Source organism: Pelodiscus sinensis, chromosome 6, assembly GCF_049634645.1.
Source record: "Pelodiscus sinensis isolate JC-2024 chromosome 6, ASM4963464v1, whole genome shotgun sequence".
In the NCBI taxonomy this organism is placed as follows: Eukaryota; Metazoa; Chordata; order Testudines; family Trionychidae; genus Pelodiscus; species Pelodiscus sinensis.
This window is the reverse complement of record NC_134716.1, coordinates 19,261,911-19,283,640: the sequence shown is the minus strand read 5'-3', so window position 1 is coordinate 19,283,640 and position 21,730 is coordinate 19,261,911. Positions and strand designations below refer to the sequence as shown.

General features: G+C 40.6%; 1 protein-coding gene and 1 long non-coding RNA gene across 3 annotated transcripts in view; one reads left to right on the top strand and one right to left on the bottom strand.

Annotated features, from left to right (window-relative positions):
* The window catches only part of SLC24A2 (solute carrier family 24 member 2), a 182,000-nt gene extending 169,101 nt beyond the window's left edge, over window positions 1-12,899 (bottom strand). Inside the window, exons 1-3 of one of the 2 annotated variants that reach the window (XM_075931491.1) lie at window positions 12,761-12,899; window positions 10,043-10,175; window positions 8,724-9,812 (exon numbers count right to left, since the gene is read on the bottom strand). In XM_075931491.1, the coding sequence (XP_075787606.1) occupies window positions 8,724-9,656 (933 nt within the window). In that variant the 5' untranslated portion in view covers window positions 9,657-9,812; window positions 10,043-10,175; window positions 12,761-12,899. The remainder of the gene's footprint in view (window positions 1-8,723; window positions 9,813-10,042; window positions 10,176-12,760) is intronic. The other variant, XM_075931492.1, reaches the window with a different exon arrangement.
* Window positions 12,900-12,966: 67 nt separating this feature from the next.
* Window positions 12,967-21,400, top strand: LOC112546929 (uncharacterized). The gene is made up of 3 exons (XR_012904614.1): window positions 12,967-13,106; window positions 13,971-14,050; window positions 19,680-21,400. It is a non-coding gene; the product is annotated as an uncharacterized LOC112546929 (long non-coding RNA).
* Window positions 21,401-21,730: the final 330 nt, after the last annotated feature.

Sequence of the window (21,730 nt, the reverse complement as noted above, 5' to 3'; positions counted from 1 at the left end):
AGCCAGTTCTCAGGTTTCCCTGCTTGCTTGTCTACCTCAATGAGGGACAGCAAAGCATCTTGCCTCTGCATGCTCTGGTTGCCCTCACTCAGGACGCCACAGCACTCTGCAACATGGAGCCAGAGCTGCCCCTGGGCACTCTGGTGCTTCTCTTGGATGCGTTGCTGCAAGCCTGGCTACACTTTCTGCAGGCTGCCAAGCGGGAGGTCTGTCGGGGGGCTGTCAGTATCCAGGAGGTCCTGTGGGAGAGCTTCCACACTGAGGGTATGTCTACACTACCCCGCTAGTTCGAACTAGCGGGGTAATGTATGCATACCGCACTTGCTAATGAAGCCCGGGATTTGAATTTCCCGGGCTTCATTAGCATAAGCGGGGAGCCGCCATTTTTAAATCCCCGCTGCTTCGAACCCCGTGTAGCGCGGCTACACGGGGCTCGAACTAGGTAGTTCGGACTAGGGTGCCTATTCCGAACTACCGGTACACCTCGTTTCACGAGGAGTACCGGTAGTTCGGAATAGGACCCTAGTCCGAACTACCTAGTTCGAGCCCCGTGTAGCCGCGCTACACGGGGTTCGAAGCAGCGGGGATTTAAAAATGGCGGCTCCCCGCTTATGCTAATGAAGCCCGGGAAATTCAAATCCCGGGCTTCATTAGCAAGTGCGGTATGCATACATTACCCCGCTAGTTCGAACTAGCGGGGTAGTGTAGACATACCCTGAGGAGCACCAAGAACCTCCCTGTTGTGCCCCACTGGGGGCTTGTGCCTCATTCCTCCCTCACGTCCTTCCACTTACCCATCCCTAACCCCCCTTCCTGATGTCAAATAAAATACACGTATTTTCATGAACACAAACTCTCTTTATTTAACAAAACTGGGGGGGGGGGGAGGGAATGAAACTCTGGTGAGACTGGGGAAAGGAGGTGGGAGAGGGGAGAAGAGAGGGTGGGAGAGGGGAGGGGAAAACCTGGGAGGAGGGAGCTGGAAGGGGGAAGCAAGGGGAAGAAGGGGGAGGGGAAGCTCAGGATTGGGGGTCTCGCCAGACCAATTTGATTGTCATGCAAACCTGCTCCTAGGTTTGCATGTGGCCTTTGGTGGCCAGGCTGGCAGCTATCCTGCCACAGACAGCCGCGTTCCTCCATCTAGTGCGAAGAACATGAACATTGGAGGCATCTCCCCCAAACCTGAATAAGGTCCATGATCTCCACTCTGGACCAGGAAGGCACCCACCTTCTCTGGGCCCTGGCAGGCTCCTGGGAGCTGGTAGACTGCTCCTGGGGAGCGGTGGAGGGCTGGCTGCCAGTGGCTTGCTGGCTCATGTGTTGGGGCCACTGGGTCAGGGGCATTGACTGCTGGCTCTGGGCTGGCAGGCTTGGAGCTGGCACAGGCACTGTGGCCAGAGTCTGTCACTTTAAGGGCTCTGGGGAGGGAGGGAAGGAGAGGAGTGTTCTTGCTTGAGGCTGGAGTGGTCACCAGGGCACCCTGGGAAGGCTGGAGGCCCCCTATTTTGAAATGTGTCTACACAGCACATATTTCGAAATAGCTGTTATTATTCCTCGTACCAAATTCCAAATAAGCGCTCCACTTATTTAATTTGAAAATAGCAGTTGGCTTGTGTAGACACTAGGAAAGTTATTTTAAAATAACTTTGCTGTGTAGACATACCCATAGTGCTTCACAAACTCTCTTTCCATTGTCGGACTAAAGGAAGGGGAGCAAGCTAGGATAAAATAGGTTCCTGGCTATAAAGGTCTGCAAACTATTTGGATTCAGTGGTGTAAGTCCTAAGTAAAGTGAGCTCAGCAGGCCACAATAATTATTACAAATATAAAGCTTTAGTAGGTGTCACATTTACTCTGGCTGTGCATGGTAAGTAAGATTTTAATGTAAATAATCATATATTGGATAATATTAAGTAGGGTAATTTTTTTCTGTTATAGTTATCTGAAAGTAGGGCATTGTCTAAAAATATCTGAAAGTTTCACTTGTTAATTGCATGTCACTTATAGTGCAATTTATTGTAATCTGCCTGCTCTTAAATCTGTATAGATCACTGCTCCTCTTATAGTAGCATATGTGACACTGAATGTAACCTATTAAGGCTTTTCAAAACAAAAAATTCAGCAATAAGATCATTTCAACTCATGTCTCACACGTAAAAATAATTTATGTTAAAGATAATTTCTCTTAATATGCAGATGCTGATTTAAAACTGGCTAGTTCATAACTTTACGTCTGTTTGGTAACAGTGTTATTCTATCTGAAATAGATGTCATTTCACAACATTCCTATGCCACCCACATATTGTCTTTAGTTGCTAAACGAAGTTCTTTTTGGATATTTACCAGATAAGATTTTATCTTTCCACAACAATGAATATCCCTGTTACAAAATCTTGTATAAGGAACCTGAAATATAGCTTCTCTCAGAATGGTCCATTACCTAAATGTATGTGTTTTACTTATGCTGTTTTAACTGGACTTAAAACTCAAAACAAAAGGGTATTGCGAGAAATTGCAATTTGAATTAAGCAGCAGATCTGAAGCAGAAGATGGCAAGATATAGACTAAGCCAGGGCAAAATACATCCCATGGGCCAGATTCAGCTTACCAAGCCAATGGATCTGGCCTGCAGAGGCAGCGGGGAGCCCCAGGCAGGCTCCTCAGCTTGCCCCGCAGCTCCACGCGCCCTGCAGAAATGTGGCTGTAGGGTTCCATTTCTGTTTTAAAACTGGAGGGAAAGGGGGAAGTTTTAGGAGCTACCCCACCCCCAGCACATTCCCATTGGCCGGTTTCTGGCAGAAACCGGCCAATGGAAGCTGCTTGTTAGAACAACAGGCAGCTAAGAAGAATCATGCCCCTCTCCTGAGTTCAGTTATTCATGAAGCACATGGCCAGGCAGGTTGGCTGGCTGGGAAACATTTTAAGCTCTGCAGGCAGACACGCTAGTTTGGCAGTTGACAAGTAAGTCTCTTGGGCACAGCCTGCTTCTGGCATCCCAGCCCTTTCCTGCCCCAACTCTCTGCCCCCCCCACTCAACATACTCAAACCCTCTGTCCCCCTCTTACACCTATACCCCCTCCCATGTCTGACATCCCAATCTCCTGCCACAGATCACAAACCCCTCCAACCCTAGGTCACATCCCAAAGTCCTGCACTCCAGTCCCCTGCCCTAGGTTACAACTGCCTGCTTCATCCCAATTCCCTCCCAGACTCAAGTCTCCCTCCTGCACCCCAATCTCTTGCCCCAAGCTCCCTTCTGCACCCAACCTCCATTCCAGACCCCACATTTCCTCCATTAATATAATGGAAGAGTGTGGCCCTTGACCACTTTCCAAAATCTTTGAGTGCCCCCCCCCAATCAAAAATTATTGCCCACCCCTTACAGACTGCATCTGAAGAATAATGGGTAGTGCTCAGTGACAATGTGATTCAAGCTGCAGCTTGCAAGTCGCAGTTTGGATATCTCAGTGGGATTTCAAAATAGATGGTCAAAGACCTTGTGTCTCATCAAAGAGAGAAGGGACTGAAAGGAAAACTTCCAAATTCTAAGACCAATAAAATACTGGAAAAAGCAAAGTGGTAGGAAACCATAGGACTATTTACCAAGTGTGGACATTTCAAAACAGGAAATGGACCAATAAGAACAGAGAGGGAAAAATGCTTGCAATGAAGTAGAACAGAAAGGCAAAGCATTTCAGAGAAGTCCTCCACAGACCCAGCTCCACTCCAATACAAGATTTTGAAACATATAAACCTGATCAACTTGGATGATCCAATACCAATGTCACAAATGGGCTGTAGTCAAGAAGGTGACAAAGAACGACACAGCAAAAGTTGAGCAAATCACAGCAAAAATGCTAAAAGCACCCACCAATATGATCACTCAAATGAAACTGGCATAGCTGTTCAATTAAATTTGGGGAAAAGAGACCCTTAGGATCAGTGGAAACACTGAATCATTGCCAGAATATAAAAAATGTGTGTCAACGAAGACCTCAAGAGGGAATTGAAACCAAGAATAGGAAAGGCATTCATCCAGAGCACTTACTAAACCCAGCATCATATGGAAATGAAAGATATACAGCACCAAAACAAAACTGAGAATTTTCAAATTCAGAAATAAACTCAGAGCTAACATGGCTGCGAGAGCTAGAGAGCTACTAAAACTAGAAAATTAGACAACTTCAAAAACAAGTGCCTAAATTGTTGTTAGCATGCCTTGACCCATATCAATTTCTACCAGATTTTCTTAATCTGTACCTCTTTTAAAGAGAGAAGGGTCAGGATATTTAAATTTAAAGAACAGGGATAGGAAAACAAGAAGGGATTATAGTGAACCCATATTAAATTTAAAATGTTCAATAATCAGATGTTCCTTTCTAGAAGCACAGTCATTTACACAGATAATTCTCAAAACACGAGAAGACTACAGTTCAAAAATGGCTTTCTGTTTGCACTTTAGTGCTCACAATCTACTGGGACCAATGTGAAATTCAAGAAGCTCTGAAGACAGAATAGGGTAACACAAGCATTAGAAATATCCTTGAGAAATACTAACATGTAGGCAGACAGATGGTTTCACACATAATTAAGAGCTATTTTTACTTTGATAGGAAATATTATTATTGATTTACTGTATATTTAAATATAGATAGGATGATCTACACCATCCTTTGAAAGTAGCTAAATGAACAAACAAAATGATTTAAAACTAAAAATAAACCAGAAGGCTCAGAAGATCATTCTTTTATAGTAAATTTCTTGCAGACTTTTACTGATACATACCTATAATCTAAGTTTTTCCATCTACTTCAACAAGCCTTTTAAACTTTTCAAATATTTTTCATCTATCAACACGATTTTTTTACTCTTTGAGATTGAGATTTGTTGCTAAGCCACTTAACCCTTCAGCTATCCCGCTTTATGATTCTTTATTTAGACCTCTCAGAACTCTGTTGACCTGTTCTCAGATTACAACAAAGTCTTAAAGATAAATACTACAGACAACAGTTTTCTGGGATGACCACTTTCTAGCTTACCCAGCTGGTACCAACCGTTTAGAAGAAGCAACACAGATGAATAAGAGACTAATATACTGCATCTTGCACAACCCAAAAGCATAAAACTGCCTCTGTAGCAAGAGCTCCTGAAAACACCCATACTCACTATCTAGTGATTTCAAAGAACTGTGTCTATTGAATATCCAACAGAATAACATCAAAGAAATGCCAATTTTACATTAGAAACAACTACATTTGTTGTTTTTGAATATAAATATGCTTTTTATAATGTATGCTATTATTTTGCCTTGGATATCATGGCACTTTCCCTATGGGGGAAGGGATCTATGGCCAGTGAGGGATATATCTATGGGAGTAAGGGAGTTCTGCCTTCAAAAACCAAGAATACCACCTGTGCAGCTCTTTTAATCTCCACTGGTTGGCCAATAAGCATTCATGTGCCACTGAGATTAATCACTCAATACTGTATACAGGCTACATAAGTATTTGTATTTTCTATCCTTGGAATGTATTGTACAACAAGAACCCCTTAACATTTCTATACGAGAGACTGCTGCATTTTCCAGGGTTTTTTTTTTTCCATTTAGTAATCAATACGAAGCAATTATTTAACACCTTAGAATAATGGTAAATCAATGAATGCAGAATTACAACAGGATTCTTATTGAAGCACTTACTATAATATTATCACTGTTACCAAATGAGTTAATTCTGATCATTTTTTTTCATATGAATACTAACAGAATAGATTTCAAAGTCTTAATAAAATTTCCAAAATCTTTTACAGCTCAACTCATACAAAAATACCTATGTGACTATTTTATCGGAGTCCACTTTCCCAATATTTTCACAGTTGTGGTGCAAAGCTAATTTCTCTAGAAACAAATTAACAACTTTATGATTCTTTAATACCTGTGTTATATTAGCTACACACACACACACACGTACGTGAACCACTGAAGGAATGCACAAGCTGAATGGGTATGGAATCACCTTTAAGAAAATGAATTAATTATTCAAATATAGTAAATGAGTGAACTCTGCATGGCTGTTATCTATTTAGTCAAGTCTGTCAAAAGTACATTAGTGTGCATTCAGAACATTTCATTTGGTTTTCAAATATTTTATTCTACTGTTCAGTAAATATAGCTGACATGGAGATTTCCAGGTTTTACCAAGCACTTCTGTGATCACCATTACAGTCCAGTATACCAATCAACTAGAATTCTTTTCATGATATACATACAATATGCTATGTTACTTTACAGACTAAAATAGATCAACCTGGATAATCCAGATTAATTGACAGATTCCATTTTTATTTGGGTGAGAGAAAAACTTCAAATAGTGTTGTGCATGTTGAATGAAAGATTATAACATCATATGTCTTGTATAAGCATATTAATAGATAACGTCAATGTGAACTGATCAATTATGATTACTCTATATACTGCAGCAGCTTCCTATAAAAACACATTTGGTATAAAATGTGATCTTCTTTACAATTCCTCACCAGAGAATTCATTCTTAAGAGGCAGACATATTTATGGAACTTTTGAAAAGCCCTCTTATTTATTAAGGCAATTAACTGTTTGCTATTTTCCTTCATCATTTTCAAACAGATATTGAGAGAGAAAATGTTGACAGTTCTGTTCAGGGAAAATGGATGGAAAACAAAAGCTATAAAGAGTTTCTTTATATATAAACAGTATATATATATTAGCAGATAATAACCGGCCTTGCCTGCTGGTGCTAAAAGAGAGCACTATTCCAATTTTTTCTGTTTCATCTCTTTTCTATAAGGTTTATTGAGATGCAATCCTATTCCAGGTTCATCCTATTTCTCTGGCTCATCTTGGTTCAGTTTCTTTCAACATTTGCCGAGTTACATCAGTTTTGAGGACTATATATACTGGTGATTCTGTTACTTTTCTGTTTGGTTTTTTGAAGAAGCAATCCCATTTTGGGCACATCCTGTTTTCCTGGCACAACCAAACCTTATGTGGCATTAAATTATGGTAATAGGAAGTAGTATACGGAATGTGGTATTCCTAGCTTTTACTGTTTAGAAGTACTTAGACAAACAGATAAACTCTCTAATTTTTATATACACACACAACCACCCACGCACACGTACATGCACACACACACCCCTAACATTTAGATGAGTGTTTCTCAAAGCGGTCCACGAAACCACTTTCAGACACCTGTTAACTGGCCACTCCGGTTAGTTTATTTCCAGGTGCTACAGCCACGGAGCCTCGCAGCTCCTATTGGTTCCATTTTACCATTTGCAGCCAAGGGGGCCTGTGGGAAGCAGCATGGGCTGGACCACTGTTTGCCGCAGCTCCCATTGGCTGCAAACGGTGAAAATGGAGCCAATAAGAGCTGCAAGGCTCCATGGCCATGGCACAGATACATAAATAAAGTGGCGCAGCCAATTAACAGATTTCTCAAAGTGGTTTCATGGAGCACTGTGAGAAACACCGACTTAGATGGACTGCAGTACCATCCAAAGCCCCAGTGACTTAGTTGGCATTCTGTAGGAGTGAATCAATCTGACTGCATGCTATCAATAGCAGGATTGTAGCCCATATGTATATCGATCTTTATGCACACAATACACACATACACAGAACCACAGAGAGATCAAAATCACACTTTCTATTCTATACCACCGTTTTTTGGCTGTTGCAGATATGCACAAAATGGCGGCTAATTCTTTATGCTTTTTTGAACAACATAATTTTCACAAATGAAGAAAAATGTGACTATACCAACTATGTGTAAATAATCCCCCCATGCCAACATCTTATATTCATGATACAAATAGACTTTCAACTAAACCCCACTTAAAGGTAAGCATGAAAAATTTGCACAACATAAAATTCCACACTGCCTATATGCTGTATGTATTTATGAATTCTGTTTTGTAATTAGCTTAAATAACTTCTACTTTAAATTCTATTTTAAGAAATTCTCTCTTTATAGTTATCTTCACTGAGTTGGTGATAACCAGAGCTGCTGAATACCATTTCAAACCTCCCCATCTTTCTTCACAAGGCCCAAGCATAAGATGTACACATATAATATGTTCAGCTAACAGGTAACGTGCACTAACGATATATCTTGTTTAAATTAAGGGCCCAGTTCTATGCCATGGAGATGCTGAAAAGAAAAATGAACATTCATTCACATAAAAATGATTAAAAAGTGGTGAACTCATGTAAAGCCAAATAACTGAAAAATTAACATGATCCACTCTGTTCCATCTACAGATGAAAGTACAGAAAATGTACTTTTGTATGTTGTTCCAAAATTGTTTACTTGGTCTTGGCGAAGAAAGTACTTTGGAAGTCATTAAAAAGACAGCACTTGACAAGAGATACCAAAGCTATTGTTTAGTTTAAGTATATAGGCAAAAAGATGTAGTATCTCAAACACTATGATATGGTAAATGTTGACAAATGCTCACTTTTGAATGGCTACCCAAGTAGCTTGGACTACGGTAGAGTGAAAAGCTACTGAGAGTAAATAAGCTTCATCCCTTATTTTTCAGTTGATTGGTATAATGGACTGTAATGATAATCCCAGAAATATTTGGTAAAACCTAGAAACCTCCATGTCACATATTTTACCACATCAAGGACTCTTAAGACACAGAAACATTTCAGATTTATATACATATTAAAAATAACTTACCTTTTGTTCAGAATCTGTAGTTGTTACTTTCTCAACTTTGTTCCTATTAAAAATTTTTTTCACACATTCTTCTACTTGAACATTGAATTTCATGAAAGTCACATAACAAAAATAAGCGGTCAGCAGGGTTAAGCTTTCCCACCACATGATTAAATTATCCAAAAAAAAGATTATTAGCAAGATCAAGCCTACGATATAAAATGACACATCCCTAAAGAGTGGCCACCAGGTAAGGTTCAAGATCTCTCTAGAAAATAAAGCACACATTCCAATAACAAACAGGATATTGAATACTGCAGATCCTACTATTGTTCCAATGCCAACATTACTGTGTGATATAAAGACTCCTATCAAAGATGTGAAGAGTTCTGGAGCTGAACCACCAGCAGCCATGAATGTTGCCCCAGCCACGTCATCAGATATGGCTAGCTTTTCAGTGATGACAGTCAATGAAGGAACAAAGAACTCATCACAGACTATGGCTAAGGCTATGAACATGTAAATCATTCCCAATATATGCAGGATTACTGCCCCCCTTCTTCTTTCTGCAAGAGAAAAAAGATCTTGTGGATACTCTCCCTTGGAGTGTTCTGTTGCATTATTCTGTTCAGTTTCATATTTCATAGAAATAGGTGACTCTGGAGTGTCATTTTGATTCTGTTCCTTGAAATCCAACAGAGTTCTTTGATGCCCATGCATTGGCTTTTGGCTATCTAGACTACTAGTTATCTCTGTGCTATGTGGCTCCATCTTGAAAAAGGCACTAATTGAAAGAGAGAAAGTGCTAATGGCCATTATGCTCATGAAAAGACCAATTATTCGTATCAGTCTCCATTTTTTCCTGACATTCTGATGCCTCCTACACCCAAATAGTGGTTCCTCCAAACACCATTCTTCCAGGATACTTGCAGCAATGTTTTTAGAAAGAGTCATTTTTTGTTCTCTGCAAGAAGCTGTGGCCCAGAAATTCAGAATCAGATAGACTGGTCTTTCATACTTCTTCCTGATTTCAATGTTAAAGGTGCTTTTATGTGCTTTTCCAGAATCAAGTACTTTTATGCTTCAGATGGATTATATTCGTCATTCGTGCTTAAAAAGAAAAACAACTTTTATCAACATTATTATAACAACACATGATTAGAAACCTGACTTGTTAAAATCTATTTTACTATACATGATTCAACACAAAGCTTAAAGCTCTACATTTTCCCTATGACTGTAGAGGTTTTAATTGCCCACTTCCTTTAAGTAGTCTCCTTCAAAATGTGTTAGCCCACAAAGCTGTCCCACCTTTTATTTAGCTGTAACACTCTGGTTACCTTTTCCAGACCTGAAGAAAAGCTCTGTGAAGCTTGAAAGATTGTTTCTTCCACCAACAGAAGTTGGTCCAGTAAAGATATTACCTCACTCACTTTGTGTCTCTCATAGCCTGGGACCAACACCGTTATAACACTGAAAACAAAAATTGTAATGTAGTGTCATGTTGCATCCAATCAAAATTAAGCTTTCCAGCAGACACAGCAACAAAACGTTTTAATACAAAAACAAATTCTGCATGGGAGGAAAATCCAGTGGATAAAAATTAATCAATCAGACTCTTTCATGGCATTCAGAAAGTCACTTCTCAGCAGATAAAAAATAATTCCAGTGCAGGTTAAAAGCTGTGTGTGAGTAAAAATGAATAAACTATGGTCTGAGTGAATACTACTAAAAGTATTCCCTTACATTGTGTATGAGTGTGTAATAATACTCACACACAAAACCTGGGGGCAAATATGGCCCTAGTCAGTCCTATTTGCAGCTCAAGCAGTTTTGATGTAAACATTACATTTAAATAAACAATCCTGAAACAATCACTGAATTTAGGTAGGAATAATACTGGTGATAATAGTATCAAAATAAAGATCAAACACATCTGTGGCTTCATGACCCATTTATAGATTTATTCAGAGAAATACAAGGCAAAGGCTCCCATTGACTTCAGTTTGCTTTGGATCAGGCCCTAAAATACCCTAGAATAAGGGGAAGGATCTGGCCTCTGGCTTGCTTGGACCTAGCCTGAGGCTCAGGACTCACCCTCTTCCTCCACCAGAATTGAAAAGACTGCACTGATGCTTCAGCCCTCCTGGTGCCTCACATAGGGGCTGGAGCACACAAAATCTAGTAGCTGGGACCCCCTAGGCTCTGGTGTGTGAGAGGAATGTGGGGAGTGTCTTTCTGCTTCTCAGTAGAGGGCCAGGTAAGTGAGGGTTTGTTTCGGTTTTTTGCTTCTCAATTGTGTGCGATTCCCAACTGATTTTTCTGTGGGTCAGCAGACCCTGACCCAAAACAGGTTCTCCCTCCCCCCCGCTCTAAAATGTTTTGGCTGTCTAAGACAAAAATATAATTTATCATTATTTTTTCTTTATTTTTCAAAAAATAATAACCACATATAACATGACAAATATAGCCTAAAAACTTAAATGCCCAAACCTGCAAAGTCTTAAGCAAACAGTCTGACTAACACAAATACTGCTATTGAAGTGTATTGGATTAACTATGTGCAAGAGTAAGGACTACTTAATACAAGAAAGAGTTTGCAGTATTGGGCCACTAAGTGTGCCTTGTATAACTCAAAACTGCTGTGAATAATGGTTGTTTAGATTGAATTAAGCTTTTTTCAAAAGTATATCTTAATACAGAAAATGATGTATACAGACATTAGATCTTATATGCTGTAAGCAATAAAAATAATTACTATTTCTACTTTATATTGAATAGGCAGAGAGACAGATTTTATTGGATGCCACTTATTCAGGATATTAAGGTATTATCAGCTCTGATTATTGCAGATTATATGAAATAATAAAAATAAATTAAAAATATATTTTAAAACCAGTGAGTATAGACTTTCCAATATTATCCGCATTTGTATACATAGCAGTTGCATAGTCAAATCAATTTTTTCTTTATTTTATTAAAATAATTTCTATTTTCAGATGATGCCAGAGATATAAATTTTTGTCTACAGTACATAAGGGAGATATTTCATGTTCTATTTTAGATTATTTCCCCACCAGTCTACCGCAGATTATATTGAACAGTCAAGATAAATAAACATATAATGAGTGGCTGTGCTTGCAATTTACACAATGATCAAAATAGGTATCTTTTGAGATTTTTATAATGGGAAATCAGAAATTTAATTCTAGCTGTGTGAACTGAGGGACAAAATATACCCTCGTCAACTTTGATAATTCTACAAAATACTAATTAGAGAAAGAGATGGACAGATACACACACTCAAGAGATCTGCACCCATAGGATAACCCATATCTGCACATAACATGTCTACAAATATGGAGGTGAATCCTTTTCAACTGATTTCTTTTGTAATATACACCCTTCCTCTGGATCATTGCAAAGGTGCCTCGGGCACACAAATAGGTGCCACGAGCTCAGCTCCAACTTTGCAGAACTTTTCCTTTCTCCCCAAAACATCCCCCCTCCCCCAGTCTCCGAACAGCACTCCCTCATAGGAAGGGAGAGGTCCCTGGGGCGGGGGAGCTAGTTTCTGATTTCCCCACCACCTCACACTTCAGCTTCGCTGCTGGGCCCCGGCTCCTCAGGCCTCATGTGACATGGGGGGGGGGGGGGGGAGGAGGCCGGTGTATTGGGAAATATCTTGTGCCATAAGGGGGGAGCCCCACTTAGGGCAGAAAAAGCACTGGGGGAGGGGGCGGCCGGCCATGGGGAGGGGGTGCGCCCCTTGTTTGGTTGGGTTTGCATAGTACAGAAGGGTAGCAGCCCCCCCAGGAGTGGGCCCCCCCCCATTCCCCATTAGGCGTGTGCGTCTCCCACAAAGAAACCGCTTCCCCGGGCATTCCTAGTGGAGACCCATCTATTAGTGTGTGTGTGGGGGGGGGTTACACCCCTCCCCCCGCCATGCCCGCCCCCCCCCCCCCCCCAGCACCAACGGGAGCTCCCCCGCCTCGGCCCGCGGCCCCTTCCTTCCCCAACTGCCGCCGCCGCAGCCGCGGGCGGGGCCCAGCACTTACCGGGGCGCAGCGCTCTCCCGAGCCGGGCTGGGGCAGAAAGTGGTTGGCATGAGTGAAGTCGCGCGGCGCCGCCGCTGTTACCAGCCGGGACCGGCCCCCTGCCCTCGTGCCCCTCCTGGAAGTGCTGGGCAAAGCGGGGACTAGTTGGCGCTAGACGCTGCTGTCAGCCGGCCGCCGCCTCTCACCCGGCCGAGCGAGAGACTGAGCTCCGGGTGAGACCGACCTGTGCCAGCCGCACAGCATCCACCGCCGGCCCCTTCTCCACCCTGCTCCGCTCTCCTCTGCCTCAGCCACTCCTCCCCCTGCCTAGCCGCTCAGCCTCCCTCGCTCGCACACAGAGGACACAGTAAGTCAAGGAGCGGGAGGCTCCCCCTCCCACGTTCGTCTTGATCTGCAAGCAGGTGAACATGTGCCCCTAGCTGTGTGTGCCAGCTGAAGGTTGTGATACAAAGTCACACCAATCCACCCAGGCCTAGCAGCTCAGGGTGTGACACCCAGCTCTACAATACAGAATAAGATTTTCCTGTCGATCAGCCCCTCCTCTTATCTTTCTCTCCCCCCCCCCCCTGTTTCCCCTCCTCTTTATGCAGTGAAGATAAGGCTGGTGAAAGAAGGGGCCGTGAAGACTTCCCCAAACCCAAGAGTTCTGTGGGGTTCAAAATCTTGTCTCTCACCAGGAAAAGTTGATGCAATAAAATCTATCGTTTTACTACCTTCTCTCTCTAATATTCCGGGAGCAACTGAACTGCACATGGCCATAGACCCTGATGTCTTTTCCCAACCTGCAAAAATTTTCCAAGATATTATCCCTTCCCATCCTGACCGGGGAGAAAAAGTCAGAATCTCAAAAATGTTCGTGACCCAAAAACATGAATGAAATTTCAGTTTGCGTCAGTGCAAAGATTTCTACTCAATAATTTTGAAACATTTCATTTTTTTGACAATACCCCTTTAACCATTTTAGTCTAAATTTACTGAAATTTCAAAATAAAAAGTCATTTTGACTCTCTCACTTTTCAATTTGAAAATGTCAAAATAGAATGTTTTAAAATTAACATTTTTTTAAAAAAATCTCGAGATTTCTTGAAACCATTGCTTTGTAAATAACTTCAGCTTTGAGGAATTGTTGGGTTGGGAGTGGAGAGGAGGGATGGACCGACAGCCTCTGAAAAAATTCCCAGGCACCTTGACTGAAAATCTCTGTCCACAGAACAGGTCCAGCACATATGGTGACAACATGAGCCATGCCTCCCAATCAGCATACCTCAGCTCTAACTGGAGAGGTACAAGGTGAAAGAAAATCTTGTCTGCAGCCTATTGGCCTGTCTGTTGAGACTGCCTGTATAATGTTGATTGCCAGGGTGATTTGGAGCTGATACAAGCTATGCACATTTCCCTATTTTTTATATATAGCTACTGGTATTTTGTTTATATATAGCTACTGGTACTTATTTTGTTTGTTACTAAAACAAGCTGAATTTGACATGACAATGTGATTAAGAGGCAGATTAAAAAAGGTATTTTAAAAACAGCTTAGTTCCTATTTAAATTAATGGAAGCGAGACACCTACGTACCTTTAAAGATCTGTCCATAAGATCATTCTAGGTCAATTATTATTGTTATTTAGATATAGGACCTTTTTCATACTGTACTTAGCTATCTTCTCCTTCTGTTTCACTCAGGGATGCCACAGTCCAATGGTCTGTGCTATCACTTTTCAGCAATGGAAGCCATTTTGTTCACAGATGTTCACAGACATGGAATTGTGTTGTGTTGTGTGGAGTCAGATGGAATGGAGAAGCCTGATCACAAAGCACTTTCATTAGACACATCAAGATCTAGGCAGTTATCTATGCTAGGATGAAAAATATAGAAAAAGTATATAATGGGGGTTATCAAACCGAGCTCAATTAAAAAAAATTAAAAAGCTTTGTAAAGTGATTGGATTTCCCTTGTAATATTTGAATATTTTGACAAAATTGTGATTAGTTACAATTGATGTGTGATTTTTAAACTTCATTCAGGTCTTTTGTTTATAAACTCTTTGGGGAGGAAGCTTTTCAAAATGCCTACCACATTGTGTGTGTCATATAAATAAACAAATAAACAAATAAATAAATAATGAAATAAAATTAAATACAAATAATAATCAGAAATAAAAATTAAACACAGATGCTAAATGGAAAGTGAGAAGACCACAACCAAGCAGCTATACCCATTGCAATAAAACAATTTTTATGTTCTTCAGACAAGTGTTTAAATTCTTATTAGACATCTGACTTTCTGAACATCCAAATAGCCCCCATTAAGGCCAATGACAGCAGCTACATGGCTAGGCACTTTTGAATATTGGAGGACTTGCTTAAGTGCCTAAATAAGGACTTATGGATTCAAGTTCAGGCAACCATTTTTGAAAATACTGGCAGTCATATCTCCTTGATAATATTTTTTTTCATACCAGTAAGGACTGGAATAGTCTATAATCTGTCAAAGCTGCAGATCTACTGAATTTGACATGAAATCAGTCACTTTTTTAAAGTTAGAAAATTGATCCTTGTCTTCAGAAAATTTAGGAATGCAGAATGAGTTTTGTCCTTTCAACTGAGAGAGAACAGATTATTAAGAAGGAATGCAAAATAATGGTCATGTTTTTGTATTTACTGATATTTCTCCATTTTTGCTACATTGGGAGGTAATGTAAACATATTTTATTCCATTTATTTTCTTGATGGGGAAGTTGGAGGGTTTCAGTGGAGTGTTAGAACAAAAAATTGCACTTGTGAAAAATTATCAAATGTTAACCATTTATCTATGAACAGAAATGACTAATATATATTTTCAAAATTTGCCCAGACACAAATCACGGATGGGTGTGAACCAAAATCCCAGATCCCTCAAAAACAGCAAGTTCAGATTCAGAGCCAAACTTTACAGTTTGAAATGCTGACTTTCAATATACATGTTTTCCCAAGAAATTCTGACACCTTTTTATTCCATATTAGGCAATTGTTGTGTGTTTTCAAAATTAAAACATAAATTACATCTAAATGAAATTTAACAGCACTTTAGTTCTATGCTATGAATAGTTCCTAATACAAATTAAAACAATAATAAAATTAGCCGGTCATCTATACACACACAATCTCTTTTTAAATAATTCTTGTACCGCTATGCAGGGAATGGTAAAGGTAAAATGTCACCTGGACTGAGCAAAACAATAAAAAAAAAATTCTTACTGAGTAATATCAAGACCCCAGTCAGCCCCCTCATATTATTCTGGAGTGAGTGTGGAAGAGTTAGAATTAGGGTTGCCAGATGGTTTAACCCAAAATACCGAACCCCTCTCCACCAAAAAAAACCCCAAAAACAAACCACCACCGGGGAAAAAATTCTGTTGAAAAAAAAAAAAGGGGAGATCAAAGTTGTTGAGCAAAAAAAAAATTTTTAAATTAAAAAAAACCTTTGAGGCTTTTTGGCTTTGACAGGTTGCTGGCAGTCATTCACCATCTTCTCTTCCTGCTCTGGGCCGGATAGCTCCCCTGCAGAACTAGGTAAGCACCTGGTATTTTTGCTTCCTGGCCGGGAAAAAAAAAACAGAAAATACCAGACATTTTAGGTGTCTAGTATTTTCTGACTTTTTTACTGGACAGGAGGCGAAAATACCGGACTGTCTGGGTCAATACCGAACACCAGGCAACCCTAGTCAGAATGTAGGGGGTCATTTGGAAATGCCAATACTCATCCCACTCACATTTTCTGATCTACTAAATCTTCTAGTTTGTGTGGGACTCTTGGGCTAGCTTAATTAGCCTGAATGGGAACTCCACCCAGACAGACAGTAGGGAGAAATTCAAAAAGCAGGATGTGGGGAGTCAGAAATGGAGGGATAAGATGGGAGAGCTGAATGCAGAGAGGGGGAGGATTTTGAAGAAGGGAGTTGAGACAGGAAGACTATCACTTGTCTCCAATGAATGGAGGATTCTCTGAAGCTGATATGTGAGTACTTTGGCCAAGGGTGTGGAACTTCAGGGCCGGGAGCTGGATGCAGCCCCTGGCTTGCCTGACCGGCCCCTGAGGTTCGGGATCTCCTCCTAGCATTGGGGAGCCTCTGGTGGTGCTCCAGCCCTGCTGCTGCCCCCCGTGGTACTGGAGCACACAAAATCTGTTCTGCTGCGCCCCGGAATTTGGAGAGTGTATTTTTCCTTTTCAGTCAGGGGCCACAGTGAGATTTTTTTTACTTGTGTGTGGCCCCCAAATGATTTTTCTGTGAACCCCAAAAAAGGTTCCCTACCCTGACTTAGGCCCACGGTTTGTATAAGCTGTCATAGTGAAAAAGAAGCCATGAAGGACACTGGGACTTCAAAAACTACTGGATACAAGACTGAATGCTCATGTAATGACCCAATGTACATAGGTCCTGAACAGGGCCAGTCCTAACCAATTGGTGGCCCTGGGCAACCAACCAGCTTGCCTGTAGGGTTGCCCGATGCTTAAAAAAAAAAAATACAGGACAAAAATGTGTCAAGCCAAAAAAAAAAAAAACTCCAGGGAAAATTTGTCAAGAAAAAAGGGTCGGGGAGTGACTAGGGAAACCTGGGGGGAGGATTTGGGACATTGGGCCAAAATGGGATTGCGGCCCTTGTCCTGAAAGACAAGGTGGAATCATGCAGGTCCCATAAATTGACCAGAAAGACATACCTGAAAAAATCTTATACCCACATTATCCAATACGTTATGGAAAAGAAAAGTCCTAGCACAGTGTGAACAAAAGTAATATACATGTACTATATTTCTAGATTTGTAAAAATTCTGCTTCTTACTAACCTCACAAATTACAAACCAGAAAAAAAAGCTAAACCAGTAACTATATGACTCAGAAGACAAATATGTCAGCTAACAGCCTAAATACACTGAATCAAATTATCATGCTCTGACATACCTACAACAAAATTGGGCAACATAATTAGAATAATACTCTGAAGAAAAATATAATTAAAATAAATTCTACATTTTTAGTTCTAGTATGATATGTCAGAACATACATTGAGAAAATATTTTAAAAGAGATTGAAAATAAAATACACTCTGATTTGAGTCTGACAGGACATTTTTGTTCTTAAGTGAGAAGACAAGAAATAACTCACAAGTAGTCTGACCTTCAGTTTGCTAAATCATGATGATATTATATCACATATCTGCATCACCAGCATGTGCTGTGAAAGTTCCCCTCCCATCATGCTTTAAGAAAATTGGTTTGTGAATATAAATGTGCATAACTCGGAGATGCTTTAGACAAAACACCTCATGTAACCTTATCAATTTTAATGCTACAATCTGCTGGATGTAAACATCCTATTTTGGTGCATGTATCATTCTTGTATGGAAAGTTTTAAATGTGAAGTGTCAGTCTGTTTATAGTTTTAAGTATGTTAATGAGAGTCACTACTGGTGCCCCAGAAGCCTAATAACTAGGTGATCAACTCAACAACTTGTAAACAACTTGTTTGTCCTGTAAGTCCAGAAGGTGATTGATCTGGAGAGACATGTGACCATACACCTGGTTCTGAAATCCATTTTGAACCTGGTATTTTTCCACGAAAGAAGGATGTAAAACAAAGTATTTCAGCCCCAAGCGAGAGTCTATTTAAGCAAGGAAGTTATCAGCCCTTGGTTTTGGCTGGCCTGGAGAAGCTGCTTGGCACACCCTAATAGGGTACAAAAAACTTGAAGGGGGGCTGGAAGCCCAAGTCAGAGCAAAAGAGTTTGTCTCTGACTTGAAGATTTTGCCAGAAATAAGAACAGGGTAAGAATCTGCATGTAATAAGTTTCTTAGTGAATTAGAACTATCTATGCATTTTCTTTTCATTTTAATTTAGTAACTTACTTTGATCTATTTTTACTTGCAACCACTTATATCTTACTGTTTGTACTTAATAAAAAATACTTTTGTTTACTATTAGGGCCAGTAAAAATAATTGTTGTTTAGGGGGAGCAATCACTGTGCATATATCTTTCATTGACAAAGGGAACTTACCTGATGAGCTTTCACTGTGTAAAACTTCTACACAAAGAGAGATGGATTTACAGTAAAACCTGTGTTATCTGGTACACTCGGGATTAGGGCGTTATGGTTATTTAAAAATTCCAGTTATCTGAGGGTCCAATTTTGGAGCTGCGACCCCTAGACCGCAGGGGCCGCCAGCTGCCTGGCCCAGCTCCCAGCCAGCTGGATCATAGTGGCATGCCATGTGGCTATGCCCAGCCCCCGGCTGGCCGGATCAAAGTGCCACACCAAGCCCCCAGTCAGCCGGACCAAAGTGCCGCGACCCCTGAGGGAAAAATGTGCCGGTTTCTAAAGTTTTCCGGATAGTTAAGTGCCAGATAATGCAAGTTTTACTGTATTGGGGGGGGGGGGGGGGGGGGAGGGAGGAGGGGAGAGGGGAGGTTTGGTCCATTTGCTGGTTGGTTTCCTTTATACTGAGCCCTAGATACTGCATACTGCATCCCACCCAGGGCTGACGTGGTTCAGTGTCTGCATTGTTCTACTGGGGGAGTGGTAACCACAATGCTATACCTTGTCAGGGAGTGACCAGATTATCTACCATAGCAGGACAGGGTGATGGGGAGCCCCAGACAGCAAGACGACGGGGGTCAGTGGCATGGTCAGAACACTGGGGAACAAATCCAAGGGGACTTCTGTGACCGCACCCTCCCACATGTGTAAATATAGATAAGAAAAAAAGAGAAAGGATTTGCTAAATTTAGTTTACTGTGCCAGGTGTAGACACCAGCTGAAGTCATTCAAAAGACAGAAACCAATGAAGGAGGATGATTTATTTCTAGAAAGAGTCAAGTGGTGATGCTTATTAGAATTTTTTTTTATATTTTTATTTTGCCCTCCTCTTTTGTTGTTACACAGTTTAGACTTTGCAAGGAAAAGCGTGTCTTTTGTGCATGAAGAGAAGGGAGGAGGGAACGAAGTAAAAAAACCTGAATAGCAGCGTCTAGAAGTACTGTGGCAGCAAATTCTGAAGCTGGAAGATGCTGATGAGGGAGGTTACCATGACTACAAAAGCGGCATATTTGAATAAAAATTGTTGTTAAGTCTTTTAAATGCTAATTGTAATTGAGGAATGGGTGACATCTAAAATTGCAAACACTTTTCCAGTGTTACAACTTATGCTTAGCGTAATGAAAGGACTAAAAAAGGATGACAAATGTAAGCATTGTGAAGTTAAACAGAAAGAAGTATAGTGATCACATCTTTAAAGCATTTTAAATTATTTACTTGTTCAAAATAATAAATTAGTTGGGTACCTGTTAAATGTAAGCAAAAAAGCATATGAGATAGAAAGGTCATATATATTAACTTGTAATTATATTCTAGGATGGTGTACAAAAAAAGTTAAGTTTTAATAATCTAATCTAAAATCATTGCTACTTAAAAGCAGTTTTCAATAGACTACATGCTAGAGACTTAAATTTTACACTTCTAGCTATGGAATGAAACTCTTCCATCTAGAGATCCTATGATGTTTCATAAACACTGAGTAAATCTCATCATGCTCTACAAATTACTTGTAGTCTATTGGTGGGGAAACCAGGATGAAAAGATATGAAGTGACATACCACGTCATTGTCAGGGTGAAGACTAGAATCCAGAGCTCCTTAAGGGCAGTCCTGTACTCTTACTACTTGACAACTTTGCCTTCATGGCAGCAGCAGCAGGATAAAACTAGAAGTATTTATCAACAAGTTGCATTTAATTGTGGGTTGTACATATTAAGAAAAATACAGTTTTTAACATTACACACTATCACCCCATGAGCAAGAGAACATCAGACCACAGATCATCTAGGTGGGGTGAAGTTTTGTGGGTGCTGCTATACATTTTAGTATTCTCAACTGCAAGTGGTGAAAAATTCCTTCTACTATCTTTACCTTGTAACTTCAAACATTCCTTTCAGATGAGGACCTAGGAACTGTAATACATGTTATCAATGCTTTCAAGTTAGACTGTTTTAATTCACTCTCAATTCTCTAGTGAAAGACCATGAAGGGTATGTCTACAGCAAAAAAACTTGTGTCATCTCACTTGGGTTAAGGAGGAAGGGTCTGAGAGCTGAGGTTCCTTCCCAAGCCTATATAGCTACGGTATACGGTAGTGGCTCTTAAATGGCTATTTTGCCCCAGCCTAAGTCAGCTGGCACATGCCAGCTGTGTCCAGTTGGGTGTACCATAAGTGGCTTGCAGATTTGGACTATATTTTGAACTCTGTGTTGAAGAGAATGGGGTATCAATAAAGTTTGCAAACCGATGTATTCACAATGGCCTTCATTGTTTATGAGGGAACTTGCTACTGTTTGCCCGATCCACAGGTGATGCAAAGCAATGTAGATCCATATCCTGAGTCTTCAACCCTTTTAAAGCCACATAATGAGCAGAATCTTCTGACAAGGATGCCATTGTGACTATGTGAGTGTAAATGTCATGGTATTTCTCATGTTCTATGTACTTTAATTTTAAGTACAGTGGTCGCTACAACTGAGCAAATGCTGCAGAAAAAAATGCTTTGCAAATTTTAATTCACATTTATAAACTAGAAGATTTACCCAGTGTTGTTCAGGTCCTTAATTTTTGTTGTTTGGAAAATAAAAAGAAAACGTACATGCTTCATTTAAATCATTGTTCTGGGGATGAGGAGTTCAGTATTCAGGCTGCTCTAGGGACAGAAGCCTCCTCCAGCCCTCTCTCACTGCAACAGCTTGGGGCCAAGTGAGAAGCACCTCTCCATGGCTGCTGCAGCTCCAAAGGATGCAGCTCGGGGGAAGGGGGGGAGCATGTCCTTCAGTTGGGGCAGGTTCAAGTTCATCTGCCTCCTGTGATCTCCAGCCACAGTGAAGAATGCAGCAAACTGCACTTTCCCCTTGATTCCTGATGAAGGGGAACAGCCAGCAATGTTCCCATACA